At 43.0% G+C, this 24221-nt stretch overlaps 1 protein-coding gene across 1 annotated transcript in view; it reads left to right on the forward strand.

The window, feature by feature from the left end:
- ostf1 (osteoclast stimulating factor 1) overlaps window positions 1-24221 on the forward strand; it is a 79955-nt gene that overhangs the window by 12942 nt on the left and 42792 nt on the right. Inside the window, exon 2 of the mRNA XM_033017564.1 lies at window positions 15872-15918. Coding sequence (XP_032873455.1) covers window positions 15872-15918 — 47 coding nt within the window. The remainder of the gene's footprint in view (window positions 1-15871; window positions 15919-24221) is intronic.

Here is a 24221-nt window from a genome sequence, read left to right on the forward strand (position 1 = left end):
GAAGTTGAGAATGTTTAGTTTAGTGATACAGTGTGAAAGCCCACCGAGTCTGTGCCAACGAGCGATCACCCATATACTAATTCTATCCTACACACTAGGGAAAATTTAAAGAAGCCAATTAACCTACAAATCTGTAGGTCTTTGTAGTGTGGGAGGAAGTCGGAGAAAGCCCACGTAGTGACAGGGAGAACATACAAACTCCGTACCGACAGCACCCGTAGTCAGGATTGAACCCGGGTCTCTGGCGCTGGATGGCAGCAACTCTACTGCTGTGCCACTGTGCCACCCCCAAATGTTATGGAGTTGAATGTTCTTGATTCTTGACCTCCGATTTGTTTAATTGTATAACCGCATTCGGGACATGATAGGAGTGCACCTTTTCATTGTACGATTTTTTGTTGTTGTTTAGCTGCACTTGGCTGGCACCTTAATCATTTTATTTACACACACCTGATGCTCCAGTTTGCACTTCAGCACTCTTGGTGGCCCATTTACTTCAGCACTGCAGTAAAACTAGTCATTGGCCTTCAAGAAGAAATCTTTACTATGGCTGTAGTCAAATTTCCCCCAAAGAAAGGTGGTTGTGGGCATTGGACAATTGACCCAGCCCCTCAGAGGAAGTTCCTCAGGACAGTGTCCTGAACGATATTTGGCTGCTTCACTAGACCGACTGCATTTGTTCAGGAAGATAACTTGCTTCGACATACCCAAGGGAATTTAGAGAAGGACAATCGATGCTGGACTTGCCACTAATGTCCAGATCCTAAAATATTTACAAAAAAGATTATATTGATGCCATACTTGGGGATTTTTTTAACATTTGTTTGATATACTTCAAATTTGAGCTGCACAAGTTGAGCCAAGCTGATGTTTCATGAGGAAGATTAAACAGGTAATGTCCCTCTGCCAAACTGAATTGGGCATGTGGTCAGTGCATCTGGGAGCTCATTGATGTGAGACAGGAGTTGGAACTGGCTCCGATTTAAAGTCAAACACAGGGCTCTTTCTCATTCAGCTGATCTGGTGTACTGCAACTAGCGTGGTATTTGGTTTACTTCCTCTGATTTCCTGTCAGTACAAGTAAAGAGCAGATTAGACAGAGGTAGATTCAGAAGTTTTATCCTGGACATAACTGCAGGATCTGTAGCAATTTTATGTTGCAAGATGTAGTTCAACATAACTGCAGTCTTTTGCATTTTTATTACAGTTAACAGAAAACTGAAAAATAAAATGGAAAATGCTCAAATTAGCAGGAGTCCAAGTTAGTATCCCTAGCACTTTCTTATTTTTACTCCAAAATTCCAAGCTGGGAAACTTAATAAAAATGTTTTTAAGGTTTGTAAAATCATTTCCTCTTTTAGCTTTAGCAAGATATTTATTGTTCAACCTGGAACAATATTGTTTACTTATCAAAAATCATTTGGGACAGATTAGCTTCACGACCACCAGGAGCGCCGGGGAGATGGCAGCCCTGCCGGCAGTCTGTTAGTTTTTTCATCTTTTTGTTATTTTTAGCATTTGTTAAAAGTTTGTTTTAATGTACTTCAGTTTGTTTTATGAGGGGGGAGGGGATCGGGGAAAACTTTTCAAGTTCCTAACTTCCCGGAGATGTGATCAATTTTTGAATCGCTTTCTCTGGGCTCTGCGGCCTACCATTGCTGGAGCTGGAGGCTTCTTCGGACTGTCGTGAGCCCCACCGCGGGGCGCGGACTTAACATCGGAGTGGATCCCTTGCCTGGGATCGCTCCCACCGTGGCCTGCGGACTTACCATCAAGGGCTCGCAGTCTCGGGAGAGGCTAGTTGGGAGCTCCAACGCCGCAGAACGTTCGACCAGCCCCGACGCGAGGTTCGATTGCCCGGCGCGGGGGAGCTGACAACCCCCCCGATGCAGGAGCTGAACGCCACCAGCTACAGTAGTCAAGACCGTCCCGTCAATGGAGGGCTCGAGGCCCCCGACCGAGGAACAACAAAAGGAAGGACTTGAACTTTATTTCACCTTCCATCACAGTGAGGAATGTGTAGGAGTCACTGTGATGGATGTTCAATTAAAAATGTGTTTTTGAGTGTTGCTTTTAATTGTATGACTGACCTGGCCAGTGAAATTCCTCATATGTTGCAAAACATACTTGGCGAATAAAATCTGATTCTGATTCTGAGATATGATACTAAAATTCCCATTCATCTTTGAGCAGTTATAAATGTCAGCAACAAAAGTATTATTGTGAGACACAAATGATCTGGATCCTTAAGTGGCAATTCTCCATTCACCTCTGCCAATCTTATGAGTGAAGTTACATGATCTTATCACAAGGCCAAGAAGCATTGAGGAATCGAGACGCGGAGCTATATTGTCATGTGTATCAATTAAGCAGGCAAGGGGGACACATTTTCTCACACACACGCGCGCGCGGCTTCGTAGGCTTAATCCAGTTCTAAATGCAGCTCAACTCTGCCTGTCTCGCCGGGTTAACCTACAGCCCTGCCTGGACTGACGGGACACCAGCCTGGTCGTGGAGCTAGCGCTGCTTCTCTGCGCTGGCAGTAAACCTGGGCCATATTTCCCTTAAGTCCAGGCAGGGCTGTAGGTTAACCTGGTGGGACAGGCAGAATTGAGCTGGGTTTAGCGCTGCTTCTCTGCGCTGGCTGTGGGCCTGGGGACACAGCTCCCGTCTGATTCCTGATGTCTCTGGCCACCCCCGGGGGGCACTCGGGTGCGGACGGGGATGGTCCAGTGGCGGTTCGGCAGCGATTGCAGTGCCGGAGACCGGGATCGAGCCTGGCTGCGGATGAGGCGCAGGTCTGTGTCCAGGGCTGCCGAGGGTGTTTTGGCACGTCTCCCTCCTCCAATCACCGCGCTCTATCCTCAGTCCCATTGCCTGCTGACCGACGTCTCTCTCCTCCAATGATCGCGCTGAACCATCGTGTCCCGCCCCCATTGCCTGCTGACCGACAACTCTCTCGTCCATTCGGCGCCCTCGATCAGCAGTCCCACCTCCATCGTCTTGCGGAAAGCGGAGATTTCACCGGGTTTAAAAATCCGGATTACAAAGAATTGGGGGGATCGTCCCCCACCTCTCAAAACGGGGGGGGGGGGGGTGCGTACGCGTCCCCCCTGCCCCCCCCCCCCGGGATTATGTTGTGGTTTTCAATAACCAAATTAATTCAGGCCACGCGGAGAATTGTTCAAGAAGTTTAAACTTTTATTTGCAAACAAAAGTTGGATCCCCCCCACATCAGTCCACGTGGAGCTCTCTGAGTTACAAAAAAAGGATCATCTCTTTTTATACCATTTTCAACTCAGCATGCCCCACCCTAGTTACATTTCCATATCCAATCATTTTCCGACAATCCCTCATTACCAGCCAATTACTTGCTCCCTCTTATCCCCTCCTTCTCAGTACATTTCCATATTTGCAACTGATATAGGTAATCACATGACTTCCCCTCGTGACCCCTCGCCTTGCCATGTCCGTTTGACTTCTTTGTTCAGTCGTTTCATTCCAACAAAGTGAAATCCAAGAAAAGTCGACAATTCCCAGAAGCCACTTCTCAAAATATAAGAGATACAGTGGTCACTCAATTTATATGAACAAGACATTGTTCCCATTAAACTCTATACGTCTTTGGGAAGAATGTTACCTCATAAACTACAGATCTAAACACAGGGGTCTAATGTTTATAATCTTAAATAAAGCACAATATATTTCCCATATGCTCTCATTACAAATCATATCGTTAACTAACATTATCTTGCATTACAAACCTTAAAGCATGAATTTACTCTATCGTTGCAAACACACATCTCCTATTCTCCCAGCACACAGGGGTCGTATAAATGTCACAATTGACAAATGATAATTGTTCCTTGGCCAGCACACACACCCTCCCCCTTTCTTGTCATCTCTTGGGGATGGCATTCCAACCTCATCTTTGGGCCTCTTTATGGCTTTCACACTGACACCATTACTCAAAAGAATGTTATATCTGCAGACCACTGACTTATCTCAGATCAAAACAAAGTTACTTTCTTAGATACATATATATATAAATAAAATATACAACCTGCTCAAATGTATCACCTCTTATCTCAACATATGTGTGATTAAACGTATCAAACTTAATACAGAATCCATTATTATTCCAGCCTTGTGGCCTTGGATGTATAACCAGTCCATAAATCTTGAGTCATGTCATTACAACACTTCACAAGAATGTGACATCGAGAAAGAGCAAATGACCTGTGACCAAATGGCCTTGGCCTGAGAGGCCCACTGCCTAATCAGACTTTTAAAGATATAACTTCTTTTAAATACAACATTATTTAAGATACATTTAATATAATTTCTACTATAATTTCTGCCCCTGCAATTAAGGTATAGTGGTATGCGAATTACCATACAGCCAAATGGAAAAAAAAAAGCAACAAGACACACAACTACATAAATGTTAACATAAATATCCACCACAGCAGATTCCCCACATTCCTCACTGCGATGGAAGGCAAAAAAGTCCAATCTTCTTCCTCTTTCTTCTCCCACGGTCGGGACAGTCGAACCATCCGTCGGGGCGATCGAAGCTTCCCCCGTCAAGGCGGTCGAAGCTCCCGCGTCAGAGCAATCGAAACTCCTGAGTCGGGGCGGTCAAAGCTCCTGCGGCTTGGAGTTCCCGAAGTCGGTCTCTGACCAGAGACCGCAAGCTCCGTGATGTTAAGTCCACAAGCACCCACGGCTGGAGCTCCGAGGTCGATCCCTGGCAAAGGGATTGCGGGCTCCGCAGTGCTAAAGTCCCGTAGGCTCCCCGCGGTGGAGCTCTCAAAAGTCGGTCTCCAGCAAAGGCCGCTAACTCCTCGATGTTAGGCCGCAGTGTGGACGGAGATACAATATGGGAAAAAATTGCATCTCCGTCGAGGTAAGAGATTAGAAAACGTTTCCCCCCATCCCCCACATAAAACAAGCTAAAGACCATTAAAAACATACATTTAACACATGCTATTAAAACACAAAGAAGGAAGGGACAGACAGACTGTTGGCAAGGCAGCCATTGCTGGCGTCACCCAGTGGAGCTAATCCTAATTCAAAATTTGTAATGTTTAGGTTTATTATTGTCACAAGTTATAGTAGTAGTAGTATTATTATTATTATTATTATTATTAGTAGTAGAATTAGGCCTTTCGGCCCATCGAGTCTACTCCACCATTCAAGCATGTAGCAATATTACAAAATTTTGAGATTTTAAAAATCAAGTCTGCAATTTATCCCATCAGATAAAGCATAAAAAGAAGTTGAATTTGACACCTAATTCACTTTCATATCTTCAGTATTAAAAAGTTATGGCCATTTTCATACTCGGAAATTAACATCTTGTTCCCTATTGCTTTTCCATTGACTTAACACAAAAGCTGTGATCGAGGACAGTCAAAAGCCCATAACTTTCTTAAAAATTAAAAGAACTGAATGAAATTTTCAGTTATTATAGATTGAAGCATTCTGAAACAAATATAAAACATCTTACTTGGATGACCTGAAATTAAGGCATATAATTAGTTAATTACCTAATTGTAGTTAATTACAAAATTGACCGTTGTAATGGAAATAGTAATAAACACCCAGACTGCCTTGAAAATTAAAAAATGTGATATTCTCAAGATCAGAACTTTAATATTATTGTATTATATGCTGTAAGTCCGTAACAGATAGGTAAATAAATTACAATTTTTAGCAATAGACCAAGTCTTTATGGAGAAGATCAGTTGCTAGCTGGTACATTGGCATATCATAATCAGTAGCATCATCATACTCCTCAGATTGTAACCAATAAACAACTCTGTACACCTTGTTTTTCCTCAACTTTTCAATGTTGGCATTGTAAACAACAAGTTTTTGCTCTTCAAACCACGCTTGACATGCCTTTCTGCCCACTACTTTCCCATTAAGAATGTCCTGTAGATTCCATTTCTTAAGAAAATGATTTTTTTTTTAAATAGCCTAAGCATCCAAATAACAAACTAATCCCATTCACACACGAATTCACAATATAACATGATTTTAAATCTCACTGTCATTAACTTATATGCAAGGAATAGTGGTATGCGAATTTAATGTTTAATTCCCATGAATTAATCTAGAAACATTCACTTTCAATATAATCAAAATTATAATTATTTTGCACAATTTCCCTGTTGTGGATATTTAGTATAAAAATATTGACTATGGATAGACAATTACACAAAATATAGACGATTTAGATGCTCTTATGACATGATTGTCCAAAAAAAAAGAGGATTTATATCATCTTGCGAGTGTGGGAATGTGATCGATTGGAACGTTGCATTTGCCGTGAATTTGAACCCCATATCAATAGACAATAGACAATAGGTGCAGGAGTAGGCCATTCGGCCCTTCGAGCCAGCACCCCCATTCAATGTGATCATGGCTGATCATCCCCAATCAGTACCCCGTTCCTGCCTTCCCCCCATATCCCCTGACTCCGCTATTTTTAAGAGCCCTATCTAGCTCTCTCTTGAAAGCATCCAGTGAGCCCGCCTCCACCGCCCTCTGAGGCAGAGAATTCCACAGACTCACCACTCTCTGTGAGAAAAAGTGTTTCCTCGTCTCTGTTCTAAATGGCTTATTCCTTATTCATAAACTGTGGCGCCTAGTTCTGGACTCACCCAACATCGGGAGCATGTTTCCTCCCTCTAGCTTGTCCAAACCCTTAACAATCTTATATGTTTCAATGAGATACCCTCTCATCCTTCTAAACTCCAGAGTGTATATCGGCAGGAAAGACAATGCCGAATCATATGAGGCCCAAATAACATTTTTGCAACGTAAAATTAGATTAAAGCCACCCCAAGAAGCAAGATTATATGTAAAATACACGTCTTACCCTTCGTTTTGTCCTGTTTTTGCGATCCGTCACGTTGTAGGTGTTGAGGGCGTTCAAAATCGCTTTTTATTTTAATCCAACTATTAAATTGTCCAGCAATTTCTTTATTAAAATAAAATGGGAACGGATGTCCGATCGATTTTTCTTCATCGACTAGCAGCCTGAGGAAATCCCTCTCCGACAAGCGATACAAACCTGCATTTTAATCCCTCCTCCCTCCCTCAAAGACGCCAAAGTCGCGCACACGGCCAGTGGCAGAAATGCAGAGCTGCTGAAGGTAGGTTTTGTAACATCGCTAACTCATGGCTGATCTCTACCTCTTAATCCCATTTTCCTGCCTTCTCCCCATAACCTTTGACACTCGTTCTAATCAAGAATTTGTCTATCTTTGCCTTAAAAATATCCACTGACTTGGCCTCCACAACCCTCTGTGACAATGAGTGCCACAGATTAACTACCCTCTGACTAAAGAGGTTCCGCCTCGCCTCCTTTCTAAAAGAATGCCCTTTAATTCTGAGGCTGTGACCTGTGGTCCTAGACTCTCCCACCAGTGGTAACATCCTTTCTACATCCACTCTATCTATGCCTTTCATTATTCTGTAAGTTTCAATGAGGTCCCCCCTCAACCTTCTAAGCTCCAGCGAGTAGATGCCCAGTGCTGTCAAACACTCATCATATGCTAATCCACTCATTCCTGGAATCATTCTTGTAAACCTCCTCTAGACCCTCTCCAGAGCCAGCACATCCTTCCTTAGATATAGGCCCAAATTTGCTCTCAGTACTCCAAATGCGGTCTGACCAGCTCCGTATAGAGTCGCAGCATGTCGCTTGTACTGAGACATTGTCATAGAGTGACACAGTGTAGAAACAGGCCCTTCTGCCCAACTTGCCCATACCGGCCAATATGTCCAGCTATACTAGTTCCACTTGCCTGCACTTGGTCCATATCCCACCAAACTTGTCCTACCCATGTACCTGTCTAACTGTTTCTTAAACGTTGGGATAGTCCCAGCCTCAACTACCTCCTCTGGCAGCTTGTTCCATACATCCACCACCCTTTGTTACCCCTCAGATTCTTATTAAATCTTTTCCCCTTCACCTTGAACCTATGTCCTCTGGTCCTTGATTTCCCTACTCTGGGCACAAGATACAGTTAAGGTACAGTTTTGTCTTCTATTCAATCAAATCAGATAATATTATACGTAAATCCAATCAAGCCAAACTCCAGTACAATAGGATAGACACAGAATGCTGGAGTAACTCAGCGGGACAGGCAGCATCTCTGGGTAGAAGGAATGGGTGACGTTTCAGGTGTGACGCAAAACACCACCTATTCCTTCTATCCACAGATGCTGCCGTCCTCCTGAGTTACTCCAGTATTTTGTGTTTATCGATGGTGTTAACCAACATCTACTGTTCCTTCCTACACATTCCTATCCAGTACAGGGTTCTATATACAGTATTCAATACAGGTAGAGGGTCTAAAGAAGGGTCTCGACCTGAAACTTGATCCGAAACGTCACCCATTCCTTCTCTCCAGAGATGCTGCCTGTCCCGCTGAGTGTAAACCAGCATCTGCAGTTCCTTCCTACACATTCCTAGAAAGGAGATTTAAAAGAGTCGAGCGATTTTATCGCATGGCGGTAGATCCCTCTCTGGTAAGAGCTCGTGAAGAGTCACCACACTCCAGCACCATCTTGCAATGATGACTAGAAATGTGAGGTCCTTGTTGGAAATGTCTCTTTTTATTATCCTTGGTGCACATCTGTCCACACATTCTCCTCCATCCCTTTCCCCAAATGAAAGTTGTTTTCTGCTGCCCACCAAATTCCACTGAGGTTACATTGAAGTCTTTTCACAACATTTCTCGCTCAGCAGCATTCCCTTCAATTTCTCATCTTCTAAGATTTGATCTTCACGTCAATCCATCAAGCATTATTTAATTTGAATTCACTGCTTCCTGTATCCTTGCATTTAATCCTGCATATGACCTGCCACAATACAGACCCTGCGCTTATCACGTTTCAGTATCTCTTGACATCAATTTCCTCTTTCCAGCCTTAATACACTCTCTAGAGGGATCTGGGAATAACTGTGCACAGTTCCCTGAAAGTGGAATCTCATGTAGATAGGGTGGTAAAGAAAGCTTTTGGTGTGCTGGCCTTTATAAATCAGAGCATTGAGTATAGAAGTTGGGATGTAATGTTAAAATTGTACAAGGCATTGGTGAGGCCAATTCTGGAGTATGGGGTACAATTTTGGTCGCCTAATTATAGGAAGGATGTCAACAAAATAGAGAGAGTACAGAGGAGATTTACTAGAATGTTGCCTGGGTTTCAGCAACTAAGTTACAGAGAAAGGTTGAACAAGTTAGGGCTTTATTCTTTGGAGCGCAGAAGGTTAAGGGGGAACTTGATAGAAGTCTTTAAAATGATGAGAGGGATAGACAGAGTTGACGTGGATAAGCTTTTCCCACTGAGAGTAGGGAAGATTCAAACAAGGGGACATGACTTGAGAATTAAGGGACAGAAGTTTAGGGGTAACATGAGGGGGAACTTCTTTACTCAGAGAGTGGTGGCTGTGTGGAATGAGCTTCCAGTGAAGGTGGTGGAGGCAGGTTCGTTTTTATCATTTAAAAATAAATTGGATAGTTATATGGACGGGAAAGGAATGGAGGGTTATGGTCTGAGCGCAGGTATATGGGACTAGGGGAGAATACGTGTTCGGCACGGACTAGAAGGGTCGAGATGGCCTGTTTCCGTGCTGTAAATTGTTATATGGTTATATGGTTATACCTGCATTGTGGAGGAAAGAAGTTAACCATTTCAGTGGTTACCAATCTGTTCCATAGATATGTTAAGATATCTGTTTTAAAATAATTAGTGCTAATTCCTGGTAACCCATTGATACTTTACTAACAGTCCTGATCAGCTCCTCCATAATCAATCTGTGTTTTTCTTGTTTTACCATTCCTCTGTACTTTATTAATGTCCACTAAAATATTTTATTACTTCATTTTTGGTGGCCATGCATATGGCCAAGGCTGAATGCTCTGGAAGTCCCTCTGCAAATCTCTCCATCTTTTTAAGACGATCCTTAAAATCTACCCTTGACCAAATATATTAATCACCTGCCCTGATATCTTGTGTGCCTTGTTGGCAGATATTGCTAGAAGGTCCTGCAGCATTTTGGTATGTTAGAAGTATGTAAATACAAGTTGTGGATTCTATTCAAATATTTGGAGTACTTTATTAGCATAACCTGTTACATTAGATATTGGTCCCATTTCAAAGGAAGTAACAGTAACTGAATGTTCATGTATGTGATTTGCAATAACATGCAAAGCCCAAATAGTTATTCTGTTTGCCAGTATCTTTTTTTACACAGAGTAGTGGGGGCACGAAACGCATTGCTGGGGTGGTGGTGGAGGTGAACACGATTATAGCGTTTAAGAGCTTTTTAGATTGGCATGTACATGTGTAAATATAAAGAGAAATGGATCATGTACAAGAGTCAAGTAAAGAATCAAGAATGTTTTATTGTCATATGTTCCAGTGGAAAAATGAGATCAGTTTAACGGCATCATGTTCAGCACAAACATTGTGGGGTTGTTCCTGTTCTGTACCATTCTATGAATCCTTTTCAAAGGCTAGAGTCATAAAGAGGTACATAGTGGAAATAGGCCCTTCGGTCCTTTGAGTCATCAATTGCCCACATATTAAACCTACATTAATCTACCATTCATATTATTACCCCCAGATTTAATCAATAACCTACACATGAGGCACATTACACAGTAGCCAAATTACCTACCATCCCATACATATTTGGAATGTGGGAGGAAACTGGAGCACCCGGAGGAAACCTATGTGGCAACAGAGAGAATGTACAAACTCCACGCAGACTGCAGTGACAGAAGGCAGCAGCTCTACCAGTGATGACACTAAGCTGCCATGGAGGGGTTTAGTAGTGACTGGATCACGAGAGGAACTTGGAGTGCCAGCATCTAACTCCTGAATTCTTCACAGAGCAACTCCGTAGAAGAATAAACAGGTCAACTGAAAAAAGAGCAGAGTATGGAAGAAAAAGTAGGAAAAGAATTATGGCTGGAAGCCAAGTATCTGAAGTAAAATTGATGACGTCTTGAATCTCCAGGAAACTGAGAACATTGACACAAAAGGAGAAGTTCATCAATCCCAGGAAACTGCAGATGCGGATCTGCAGATGCTGGAATCTAGAACAAAAAATAAAATACTGGGGGAACTCTACGGGCCATTCACCGACTGTGGAAGGAAACAGTCAGACAATGTCTGTGGTTGGACCCTTCAGTCTGATGCTTCCTGACAATGCTGAGCTCTTCCAGCAGTTTGTTTCTTTCGAGGAATAAAGAACCCCAGCCCTGTAAATTCTGGAACAGTAAACAAAGCTGGAGGAAGCTTCAAAGGTCAAGTATATCCTGCCTTAACAACATCTGCTTCTCCACAGAGTAAGTCATCATTCAAATCAGATCAAGACTCAGTCTCCACCCTGAACAAGTGCAGCCATCCTTGCACACTGTAAGCATACTGGACAAAGAAACTAATCATCACTGTATTTTATCATTAAAAATTGATTTTACATTTTCAATTAATAACATATCATAAGCACAACATGATGTATTGAAGAAGGGTCTTGACCCGAAACATCACCCATTCCTTCTATCTAGAGATGCTGCCTGTCCCGCTGAGTTACTCCAGCATTTTGTGTCTTTCTGTGATGTATTGCAACATTAATTTACTTTGCAAGATCAAGGCTGACCTGTTATTTTACTGCATCTCAACAGCGATTAAACGTGGGGGATAAAAAGCCACCAAGTGCTGGAGTAACTCAGCAGGTCGGGCAGCATCTCTGGAGAACATGATAGGTGATGTTTTGGGTTGGGACCCTACTTCAGCCTGAAGAAGGTACTGACCCAAACCATCACATATCCATGTTCTCCAGGGATGCTGTTTGACCTGCTGAGTTACTCCAGCCCGATGTAGAGGGGGAGAATCCCCACCAGGGCCCCCCTGACAACCAGAAGGCAACACCGACCGCCAATTAGTGGCCGGACGGTGGACCAGGGCGATGGTAACCAGCTTTTTTTTATTTATCAAAAAATGTATTCAACTATTAAAAAATAATATTTACACTCCAATAAAACAAACCAGAACCCATCACCATAATACAATACAAACAAATATCCTAAATAAACTACTATACAACTACATTTTTTTTTTTTTTTTTGTCTAGTTAAATGTAGTGTTTGGTGTTTTTTAATACTGGTTTTAAATGTGTATATGTGGGGGGCGGAGGGGAGGGGGAAACTGTTTGAAATCTCTTCCCTGTCCGGGAGACCCGACCTTTTCCCTGTCGGGTCTCCGTTGTCGTTGGGGCCTAGCACCGTGGAGCGGCCTCCAACCTGAACGACCCGGGGGCTCGGGAGACTGCGGAGCTGCGGACTACTCACATCGTGGGGCTGGCCGGCCTCGGAACGTGGGGAGCGGTGGTGACTCGCTGCTGCAACACGACTCCTGGGGCTCGGAGGCTCCAGCAACGCAGCCGCAGGTCCGGTGGACTGGGACATCGGGAGCTCACGGGTCCGGGGGGAGAGAGAGACCGCTTCCCGGAGCTCCCGCAACGCGACTTCTCCAGCCCGTGTCGCGGGGTTGGAACGACCCGGAGCGGGGAAGTACATCGCCCGGCACGGCTTCATGGCCGTGGGACATTACAGCGCCCGCCGGGGGCTCCAACTTCGAGACTTCTAGACCGGGAGCGGGGCCGTAAATCGCCCGGCACGGCCTAAAATGGCCGTGGGACTTATCATCGCCCGCCTGGGGCTTCGACATCGGGAGAGACATGGAGAGCAGGGGAGAGAAAAGACTTTTGCCTTCCATCACAGTGGGTTCACTGCGATGGATGTTTGTGTGAACTAAATTGTGTGTATGTCTAGAAATTGTCTGTTTGTATGGCTGTGGAAACGAAATTTCGTTTGAGCCTCACTGAGTCTCAAATGACAATAAAATTGTATTGTATTGTATTGTATATATTACAATCCTCATTGAGGACGCATTCAACCCCCTGCGGTGCCCAGTGGTCCCGGAAATACCCCAGGGTGCCCATGGACAGGGCGTAGTATGGTAACCAGCTTATTTATCTATTTATTTATTTGTATTCAAAACATTTATTCAATTATAAAAAAATAATATTTACACTACAATAAAACAAGCCAGAACCCCCCACCATAATACAATACAAACATATATCCATAAAAGACTACTATACAACTATGTTACAATCCTTATTGAGGATACATTCAACACCCTGCAGAGCCCAGCGGTCTCGGAACTCCCTCAGGGTGCCCGTGGACAGGGCGCATTCCCTTTCTAACCTTACCCGGGCACGGACGTAACCCCAGAAAAGGGGCAGGCAGCCGGCTCGGGTAGAGCCCTCCACCGCCTGGCGCCTTGACTCGCGGATGGCCAGCTTGGCCAGGCCCAGGAGCAAGCCAAACCAGGACATCTTCAGCCCTACCCTCTCCCCTACGCACAGGGTGTTGGTAACCAGCTTGGAGGGGATTATGGTATTGAATGACGAGCTGTAGTATATAAATAACAGCCTGAGGTAAATGTTTTTATTGCCCAAGTGGTCCAGTGCGGAGTGGAGAGCCAGTGAGATTGCATCCTCTGTTGACCTATTGTGACGGTAGGCAAACTGTTGTGGGTCGAGGTTCTTATTGAGGTAGGGGTTGATATGCACCATAACCAACCTCTCAAATGTCTATCCAAATTAATCAGATGTTAGTGCCGCCAAAGATACTAGAGCAAGCCTTCTACGATCTTTGAGTGCCACTGGTCGATAGTCACTGTCACCTTACCCTTCTTGGGCACCGGTATTATTGATGCCCTCTTAAAGCAGGTGGAAACCTCAGACCTCAGTAGTGGGAGGTTGAAAATGTCCACAAAAACCCCAGCCAGTTGGTCTGCACAGGTTTTACGAACTCGATCGAGTATACCATCAGGTCCAGACACTTTCCGAGGGTTCACCCCCCCTGAAGGATCTTCTGACGTTGGCCTCTGTGACTGTGACTGTAATACCAGTATGGGGGCTCGGAAAGGCACATCAGTGTTCTCCCTATCAAAGTGTGCGTAGAATGCTTTGAGCTCGTCAGGGAATGATGCTTCGCTGTCGCTTGAGCTGCCTTTGTAGGGGGTGATGGCATTCAAGCCCTGCCACAGTTGCCGAACATCTGCCTCATCCTCCATCTTGGATCAAAAGTTCCTTTTAGAATTTTTGATGGGCTTGTCAAGGTTGGATCTGGACTACATATAGACCTCTGCTTCACCATACCTGAATGCCCGGGATCTGGTCCTCAGAAGAATGCGGGGTGCGCTGACTGGCTCATCCAAGGCGTCTGGTTAGGAAACACTTGGAAGGTTTTTGTAGGCAAACAGTCCTCCACACATTTTCTTATGAAGTCTATAACGACTGTGGCGTATTCATTCAGTTGCCGAGTCCTTGAACATTACCCAGTCTACTGACTCCAAGCAGTCCTGTAGTTGTTCCTCTGCCTCACCAGACCAGCTCTGTGCAGTCCTCACCTCTGGGGGTGCGCTCTTCAATTGCTGCCTGTATGCAGGAAGCAGCAGCACCGCTGAATGGTCGGATTTCCCAGTGAGGACGAGGGATGGAGCGATAGGCATCTCTGATGGTCGTATAGCAGTGGTCAAAGGTGTTTAATCCTCTGGTGCTGCAGGAGACATGGTGGCAGTTCGGGAGTGATCATTTCAGGTTAGCTTTGTTGCCAGAATTGGTGGGAAAAGGCTTCGGGGTACGCTGACTAGCGCTTGTTGACCACGGCGTGCAACTCCTCCAATGCAAGACAGATCTGCCTGGGGTGGGATGTAGACCGCAGTCAGGATGATGGAGGTGAATTCCCTCGGGAGGTAGAAGGGGCAGCACTTCACCGCCAGATGTTCCAGGTGCGGTTACAGCGCTGGTTTCTGCTGTTTCTTTTATACAGTTAAGCTGAGAACTATATTTGATGATTTTCTGCTGTGCTGTTGGCAACATGTCGTCACAGACAGGTGCCATTTTAGGTCATCTCTAATGCAGTAATTTGGAGAAAAATCTGAATAAATGCTGTGGCATCTGTTCCAGATCTGACTGGCAAAGTCACATTCTCTAGGAAATGGGCAAATGGTTTCATTTCCAGCGCATCGATACCTTTATCTAGGGTAGATAGAGACTGTCTATCCAATCCATGTCTCACGTACAGGAGCTTGAATGTGCAATCATTCAGACTTAAGAACATCTTGTTTCCTATGGCAGTGAGACTCGTGAACCGTCAGCTCTTTCACACTCCCTTTCCGCCGGTGCTGCCACATACACATATTCTTAACTCCACCTTATTCAGTTATTGGCCTTCATTATTTTTGTTGTACCACTTCAGTTTGCACTACAATCTGTTGTTGCATACGTTGTATTTATTCATGCCAACCAGGAACTAGTAAACCATTGAATTTCATTGCACCCTGCTGTCTATGACCACAACAAAGTAAATCTGAGAATGTTGCCGCAGTTATGTTTATTGTATTCATATTTTAGACTTTTAGATCATAGTTTCTTTGCCGTGTAAGCAAATGAAAAAAAAAATCTAATTATAAAATATTATAAAGAATGCCAGTGATGAAACTGTTTTTGTGGTCATCTATGATCATTATTACTGTGGTAAGGTTTTCAGACACATCCTGTCTGATTGAAAGCTAGTTTTGACACCCCCATTCCCCCCCCCGTCCTATTTTAACACACAACGTGTGAAAACGAGTCATGATTAAGAAAATGTAATCAAAAGCTTTTTATAAACAAATGTAGTAAAAGCTCAAATGTTCCTTTGATCAAGACTGCATCTTTGCATTGCATGCCTGAATAAAACGTGGTAATGGTTTATTTTATTATTTTCAGGCCAGGTGAAAGTTTACAGAGCTCTGTTTGCATTTGAGCCCAGAACAGTAAGTACATTGTTTTTGCTTCTGAAAACAACAGCTGATTTGTGTATCGTACAAAGATCTAGAAATAATTAGAATTTATATTTACATGTGAGTGCTTTGTTTCGGATAATACAAATTCGAGCACTGTTTGCCGTAAAACACAAATCCTCAAATATTTTTTTTAATATGTATGAATTAAATCTTACATTGTTTAGCATAACCATGAAAGCAAGTTTGTGGGGAATTACCATATCATACAAGGTAAAACGTATATATAAGACAAAGGAATATTAGGGTGGGGGGGGAGTGATAAAATGAGAAAAACAAGTTTAAGAAAATAAAAATGGCTAAGCAATACAATAAATCCTCATTATAACGGCCCATGGGGGAGGGGGATGATATGTTATCCGTTATTGCCGATTGGCCGTTTGTCGCGGAAATTGACAGAGGCAAAATGGAGACCAAGTTTTGCATCGAGGCTTTATTGCATGACATCATAGAGCGATGGCTGCACTTAACTGCTCACCAGTTCTTTGTCTTAGCAGCAGAATTAGCCGAAAGTTATACAGTGCAGTAAACAGTGTTGTTTTTGTTCGATACAATTATACGAAAACATACCTCGTCTTTGGCTATATGTTTTCCTGTTATTACTATCTACTACATGGGTATTAATGATTTAATTAGTCATAATATACTTTTTGTTTATGTTAATCTTATTCAACAATGGATGGTCAATACAAGTCAACCATAATATAAGAGCATCGTGACATTATTCTCTCATCTTTCAAGCAGACCGCACCACTGCCCCCTCCCTGAGCCAATCATAAACCCCCATTGTCTGCAACGTTTCTGCGCTACTAGCGGCAGGGGGGTGGCCTACCCAACGATTGCTGTTTTGTTTTGTTCACCAACGCTACGCTTTCCCATAGAATGACCTGAGAAAGGCTATGCTCCCAGACAATAAATATAGGTGCAAGATAACGTGTCTGAAATTTGTTTTGCAAGATTCTCATGATCTTCTCTGCAGCTGGTCAACAAAGAGATGCCAATTGCCACAACCGCTCACCCTTTTGTTATCTTATTTAATTCATACCATAATTAAGTATCTGGAGATTTTCATTTTTGTTCCACACCATTATATCCAAGTATGGCGGTATTGTGTGTAGTTGAAACAAAGGACTGCAGGTGCCGATTAATACATACAACAAACACAAAGTGTTGTAGTAACTTAGCGGTTCAGACAGCATCTATGAAGACCAAGGATAGGTGACGTTGGGACCCTTCTTCAGACTGATTCAGTCTGCTGAGTTACTCCAGCACAATGTGTCGTTTCAACGAAGGACTAGAAGCCCATGCCTCTAGTCTGCACCAGCCAGCCCTTCTTCACCCGCGACTGCAATGTCAGGTTGAAGCGGCTGTTGTTGCGGCTCATGTTGTAGCCCCTGGGGACAGTACCTCAGGCTGCCCCCACTGACAGGACGCGCTCGGTCACTGTGGGGGATCCCTCCCCTCCCACCTACTGCTGCTTCATCCGATCAGCCAGTCACTTTGTCTGCTCCCCACCGCCGCTCTCTCCTGTCGCTCTGTCCACTCCGCCTCTTCTCTCTTCCCCTACTCCACCGCCACCTCCTTCTACTTTTCCCCCACGGTTGCCGACATCTTCCAAGGGAAGGGGAGAGGGGTGAGGCCGAGTGGGTGGAACGATGGGAGGAGGAGGGGGTGGAGTGGGGAGCAGACAAAGCGATAGGCCGATAGGACCGAGCGCGGCTAGTTGTTGGTGGCGGCCTGAAGAAAACACGGTCCCCAAGGGCTACAACATGAGCCACAACAACATCCAAGAAGAGCTCGCTGGTGCATCTTGCGAGCTGAGGGTGGAGTCGGCATGTTCTGTACATTATAACCAAAACAACCACTGTTACAAAGGGGTCTGTAAAATCGAGGGCTTACTGTATTGTATTCAAAGCACAATCCATTGATTTTTAATGCACTTTGAGACCAGAGGATATGACCATGCAATACAAATTTGGTTCTTGGTGAAATCTTTTAATTTAATGTTGTATAAATGTTTATGGCAAGTTGTGTTCATTGCTTTGTTTACTAATTTAATATTTTCTCGTTTTTTGATCAAATTCCCACAGTGGTCATTATTTCTTCAACTACAATGTGTTGTTTAATGATTCCTATGTAGTTTTGGCAATTGACATTTTTACAACAGGGCACCAAGAGTTTGAATCTTGATATCTGAAATGTTGTTTGTGTTTTTATTCCCCACTTCCATTTAACATACTATTGAAGCTGTTAACATTTTTACATGTGCAGGACCTGTACACAATGAATGCTGCAACTGTGTTCATTTCAACAGAATAGACTTGAAAATCAGCTTTCCTCTCCCTTCATTTAAATTTAGCAAAATATGTGGCTACTGCAATGAAGGAGAAGCAATACCTAAAGGGAGTATTCTTATCATTTCAAATAGTTCCCCATTTTGTTAAAGAAAATATTGTTGACTAAAATTGTATAGTAAGCTGTTTTGAAATAGTTTTCAGTTTGTTACAAAAATGACTGATTCCCCTCACGTGAGGCTACTATGATGTTACCAGTATCTTCAATGGGAAATGATATGTGTCAAAGGCTTAGTGAAGCTGGGGAGCTCAATTGCTTTTGTGGGATTTGGAGGAATTGCCTTTCAAGTAAATTTGGATCAAATTTGTATACAGACCTTGCTAAAAAAATGTTTTGGTTCTGGCAACCAGAACTTCTAGATCAGTGTCAATATTAGTTTGAAAGCATGACTAGTATTTCCAATAGAAGTTCTTTGAATTATTGATATTACTAGAGCAATCTTATGCCCAATATATATATATATCTATATATGCACTACTGCTACTGTATGTACATATATATATTTTACTGTTCCATTATTCTATGTTCGCTCTTCTGGGTGAGATGCTAACTGCATTTTGTTGTCTCTGTACTGTACACTGCGCAATGACAATAAAGATTGAATCTGAATCTGAATCTAGCCCACGATCTGCTCTTCTATTCTCCTCACCCATATCCTGTCCTTATGGCACTTTCTTATGCCAGTACAGCAGATGCATTGCCTTTCTTTTCACTTTTTCCTTCCCTACCATCGAGAGACGCAAAAGCATTCTTTCCAAGGGAAGTGTCCGAGAGTCAATAGCGTAAAGTGTATTTAATTGTCAAATCGATCAACAATAGAACAATGACAGTCTTACTTACAGCAGCATAATAAGCCTATATATAGTATACTCATAAAAAAACTAAAATTCAATGACAATAACCACAATAGAGAAAAAAAGATAATTGGATGCAACCCAAGAAAGTTCAGGTTTATATTGTGTAGTGTGTAAGAGTTTGATGGTTGCTGGGAAGAAGCTATTCTTGAACCTGGTAGTCATGGTTTTCAAACTCCTATGCCTTCTTCCTGATAGGAAGAGTGAAATGAGTGTGTGGCTAAGGTGATGTGGTCTTTAAAGACATTGGTTGGCATTTTGAGGCAGTGCCTCCTGTAGATCCCTTCAATGTTGGGGAAGTCAGAACCTATGATAGATTGGACAGTGTCTACCACTCTCTCTAATCTTCTTACTTCCTGGGTGTTCAAGTTGCTAAACCAGGCCACAATGCAAACAGTCAATATGCTCACTACATTCTACCCGAATCACTTCGAGAGAGTATTCATCAACATATCGAATCTCCGCTCACTTTACTCACCCTTCTTCTCATCTAATGTATTCAGTTAGTGCTTATTATGTGTGATTTTCTTTGTATTGGAGTTGAAACCCAAACTAGGTCAGTTGCAGAGGCAACCCTGACCTTCTTGGTGCCTGTTATTTTAATTCATTTCCCATTGCCACTCTGACTAATCTGTGTTCTCCTGCATTATTGAAATGAGATCCAAGAGTAGGGTGAGAAACAGTACCTCCACTTCTCAGCTTTATGGACTGAGTGTTATTGTCCAGCTTCTGGTAACTCAAATACTCTGTCTATATGCTGGGTGGCAGTGTGAGCTGCGAGGAGGATGTTGGGTGACTTGGTTTGGTGAATGGGTAGATGCAGTATAATGTGGATAAATATAAGGTTATCCACTTTGATGGCAAGAACAAGAAGGCAGATTATTATCTGAATGGTGTCAGATTAGGAAAAGGGGATGTGGAACGAGACATGGGTGTCCTTGTACATCAGTCACTGAAAGCAAGCATGCAGGTACCGCAGGCAGTGAAGAAAACAAATGGCATGTTGCCGTTCATAGCAAGAGGATTTGAGTTTAGGAGCAAGGAGGTCCTACTGCAGTTGTAGAGCGCCCTGGTGAGACCACACCTGGAGTATTGTGCGCGGTTTTGATCTCTTAATTTGAGGAAGGACATTCTTGCTATTGAGGGAGTGCAGCGTAGTTTCACCAGGTTAATTCCCAGGATGGTGGGACTGACAAATTATGAAAGAATGGGTCGACTGGGCTTGTATTCATTGGAATTTAGAAGGATGAGAGGGCATCTTATAGAAGCATATAAAATTCTTAAGGGATTGGACAGGCTGGAAAAATGTTCCCGATGTTGGGGGAGTCCAGAATCAGGGGGTCACAGTTTAAGAATAAGGGGTAGGCCATTTAGGATTGAGATGAGGAAAAACCTTTTCACCCAGAGAGTTGTGAATCTGTGGAATTCACAGAAGGCAATGGAGACCAGTTTACTGGATGTTTTCAAGAGAGAGTTAGATTTAGCTCTCGAGGCTAATGGGATCAAGGGATATGGGGAAAAAACAGGAGCGGGGTACTGATTTTGGATGATCGCCATGATCATATTGAATGGCGGTGCTGGCTCGAAAGGCCGAATTACCTTCTCTTGCACCTATTTTCTATGTTTCTATAGAATGATCACTTCTGCTGTAATTCATCCAACAATGATGTTGGCTGAAAGAAAGACATTGATTCATTTTATTATTTATTTTCGCATTTTGACCTGCTTTTTGTAATACGTCATACTTCTTTGTCGTTCCTTAACTACTCCCTTTTACAACTCATCCTTACAACCCACACCTCAACCTATCACAGATGTTCACTTTGTCCAAACTTTCCTCCATCTGCAACTTGCAATGAACATTTTTTTCGCTCTTACCCAGCTCTCATGAAAGTTCTTTTATCCGAAACATTGATCGTGTTACTTTTCATAGATGCTGCCTGACCTGCTGGAAGTTTCTTTTTCTTCTTTTGTTCCAATGTTACTGCATACGATCAAGCTAATAGGCAATAAAGCAGACCATAATTTAAAATTGCACAAATGGAAGGAAGTCTGAATTAACTTCAAGGTTAAAGTTAACTTGAATTTTATTAGAATCAAACAACTTTGTGTAAAATTGCTTGTCTAATAAATTTTGTACTACTCTCCCACATTGCTGTCAACCATGTTTTTCACTCAGCGTATTAGACATCACTATTTATTTGTTCATGCAATGATCATTTAATCCAAGCAAATGTTGATTTGTCATTGCTCTTAATAGGAAAATTTGGCAATCGACTTTAAAGAGGAAATGTTTCAACCCAACTGGGATCTTAAGATGTGCGGCCATCATTATATAGCTGAGTAATGACGTAACTGAAAGCAGGATATGCTTTTTGCTGCAATCACTTCCTGTACCCTACATAACTGATGCAAGGAAGACTTGGTGTCAAATTTCAGTTCATTTTTGAGCTGATATGGTGAGGTGAAATATTTGAGATCTGTTACATAAGATGGGAGTTATAGTAAATGATGTAAAAATCACATCGACAAAGAATTGTGCAAGAGTGAGTTGTGCAACAGTTTAACTGTTAACGTTGACGTTAACTGTTAATGTTAAAAAAACTGAAGTGCCCCCTGCTTAAGGACAGAGAGGGATTAGTAGACACATTTCCACTAGTTGTCAAATTGAGCCTGAGTATTTTCCATGGCAAGATGTTTTGTGAGTGGAAATTCAAGATTTATGGTCACTGAGTCATACAGCATAGAAACAGGCCCTTCAGCCCAACTTGCCCACTCTGACCAAGATGCCCCATCTACAATAGCCCCACCAGCTTGTGTTTGGACCATATCCCTCATAACCTTTGCTGTCCATGTACCTGTTGAAATGCCTTTGAAATGTTGCTGTAGTACCGACTTCAACTGGCAACTTGTTCCATATACCCACCATCCTATTAAATGTTTTCCTCTCTCACCTTAAACCACCTTGTGGTCATGCCCACTATCCTGTTCTCATTTGGGATGGCAGAAACTGAATTCTCAATTTGAATCACAGATCAAAGATAAAAGAAGAACACTACAAAGCCGGGTTCAGATTTTCAACAGCTGCAGAGTTTAGTATCTACCAGCCCAGCATTTTATTCAACTCTCCCCACTGTCCTCATTCATTTTATTCTGTTTAATCTTCTCCAGACGAATCACCCATGATGAATAAGTGCTCAACACCCTCCCTTGGCAGGCACCATCACTACTTTTGTTTTTTTACTTTCCCTACCACAAACAACCCCTGCAAACCCCCCCGGCTGTAAATCAGTCTGAAGAAGGGCCCTGACCCAAAACGTCACCAATTCAGGTTCTCCACAGATGCCACCTGACCCACTGTGTTACTCCAGTGCTTTGTGTCTTTATTGGGGACTCATTGCAGTTCCTTGTTTCTACATTCTACATTTGCCTGCAAATACATCCTTGTTTTCTATCTTATTCCAATTCTGACTAAACATTAACTCTGTTGTTCACTGCATAGATGAGACAGACCTGCGGTTCTAGATTCTGCAATAAAAGAAAATAACCTCCCCACGTCCACCCTGTCAGGAACCCTTATGGACAAGTAGAAGGCTTATCCCCTTCTCCACCCTCCCTCCCATGAGAGCACTGTAAGAATATTTCAGTGTCCAAATGTGCCACTTCAAAGATCTCCAATTGCCGATGCCTGTGTTAATGATGATTACTGGACTGATCACCACCTAATCCAGACCAGCATCTCCAATGACCTAACCCCAAAACATCATTCAACAGAAGCAGTACCACAAAAAGATCAAATGTTGAAGTGATGAAGGGCTCCACAAAGGTAGCTCTTCTCAGACAATGCCTCATGATGAATATGTTGATTCCCAGTCTACACAAACCAGCGAGTTAACAGTTTTGGCATAATGTTGTGTGCCGAACATTATGCCGACCAACTCTTTGCCTGCACATAATCCATATCTCCCCATTTCATACATATCCACATGCTTATCCAAAAGGCGTTTATCGTATCTGTCTTCACCACCAACCCCGGCAGCATGTTCCAGGCACTTACCACTCTCAGTGTAAAAAATAGAATCACCCCATGCATCTCCTTTAACCTTTGCCCTTCTCACCTTAAAAACTGTGTAATCTAGTACTTGATGTTTTCATCCTGGGAAAAAGGTTCTGACTGTTTGCCCTATCCCTCAACCTCCACGCACCAGAGAAAATAATCCAAGTCTGCCCAACCTCTCCCTGTAGCTAACATAGAAACATAGACACATAGAAAATAGGTGCAGGAGTAGGCCATTCTGCCCTTCGAGCAGCACCACCATTCAATATGATCATGGCTGATCGTCCAGAATCAGTACCCCGTTCCTGCCTTCTCCCCATATCTCTTGATTCCGTTAATCCTAAGAGCAATATCTAACTCTCTCTAACCCCCTAATCCAGGCATTATTCTGGTAAAACCTCTGCACACTTTCCAAAGCCTCTACACAACAGCACTCGAGGACCTGAGCTTTTGGGAGAGGTTGAGCAGGCTAGGACTTTATTCATTGGAGCGCAGGAGGCTGAGGTATGATTATAGAGGTGTACAAAATCATGTTGACAATAGTTCGGGTGAATGCACAATCTTTACCTAGAGTGGAGAATCAAGAACCAGTGGACATACGTTTAAGGTGAAATTGGAAAGATTTAATAGGAGTCTGAGGAGTAATCTTTTGACACGGGTATATGGAGGAGGTTATTGAAGTAGATAATATAATAAAATTTAAATGTATTTGTGCAGCTATAGGGATAAGTATAGTTTAGAGGGATATGGGCCAAATGCAGGAAGGCGGGACGAGCACAGATGAGGTACCTTGGTTGGCATGGACAATGCTCAAAATGCAGCCTAACCAATGTCTTAAAAAGCTGCATCATGGTTTCTTGACTCGTATACTCAATGGCCTGACCAATTAAGATAGGCATACCATATGCTGCCTTTACCACTCAATATATTGTGTTGTCACTTTCAGGGAGTTACGGACTTGAACCCCATGATCCCTCTGTACATCAATGTTGTTGAGGGTCTTGCCATTA

This window comes from Amblyraja radiata, chromosome 3 (assembly GCF_010909765.2).
Source record: "Amblyraja radiata isolate CabotCenter1 chromosome 3, sAmbRad1.1.pri, whole genome shotgun sequence".
Taxonomy (NCBI): domain Eukaryota; kingdom Metazoa; phylum Chordata; class Chondrichthyes; order Rajiformes; family Rajidae; genus Amblyraja; species Amblyraja radiata.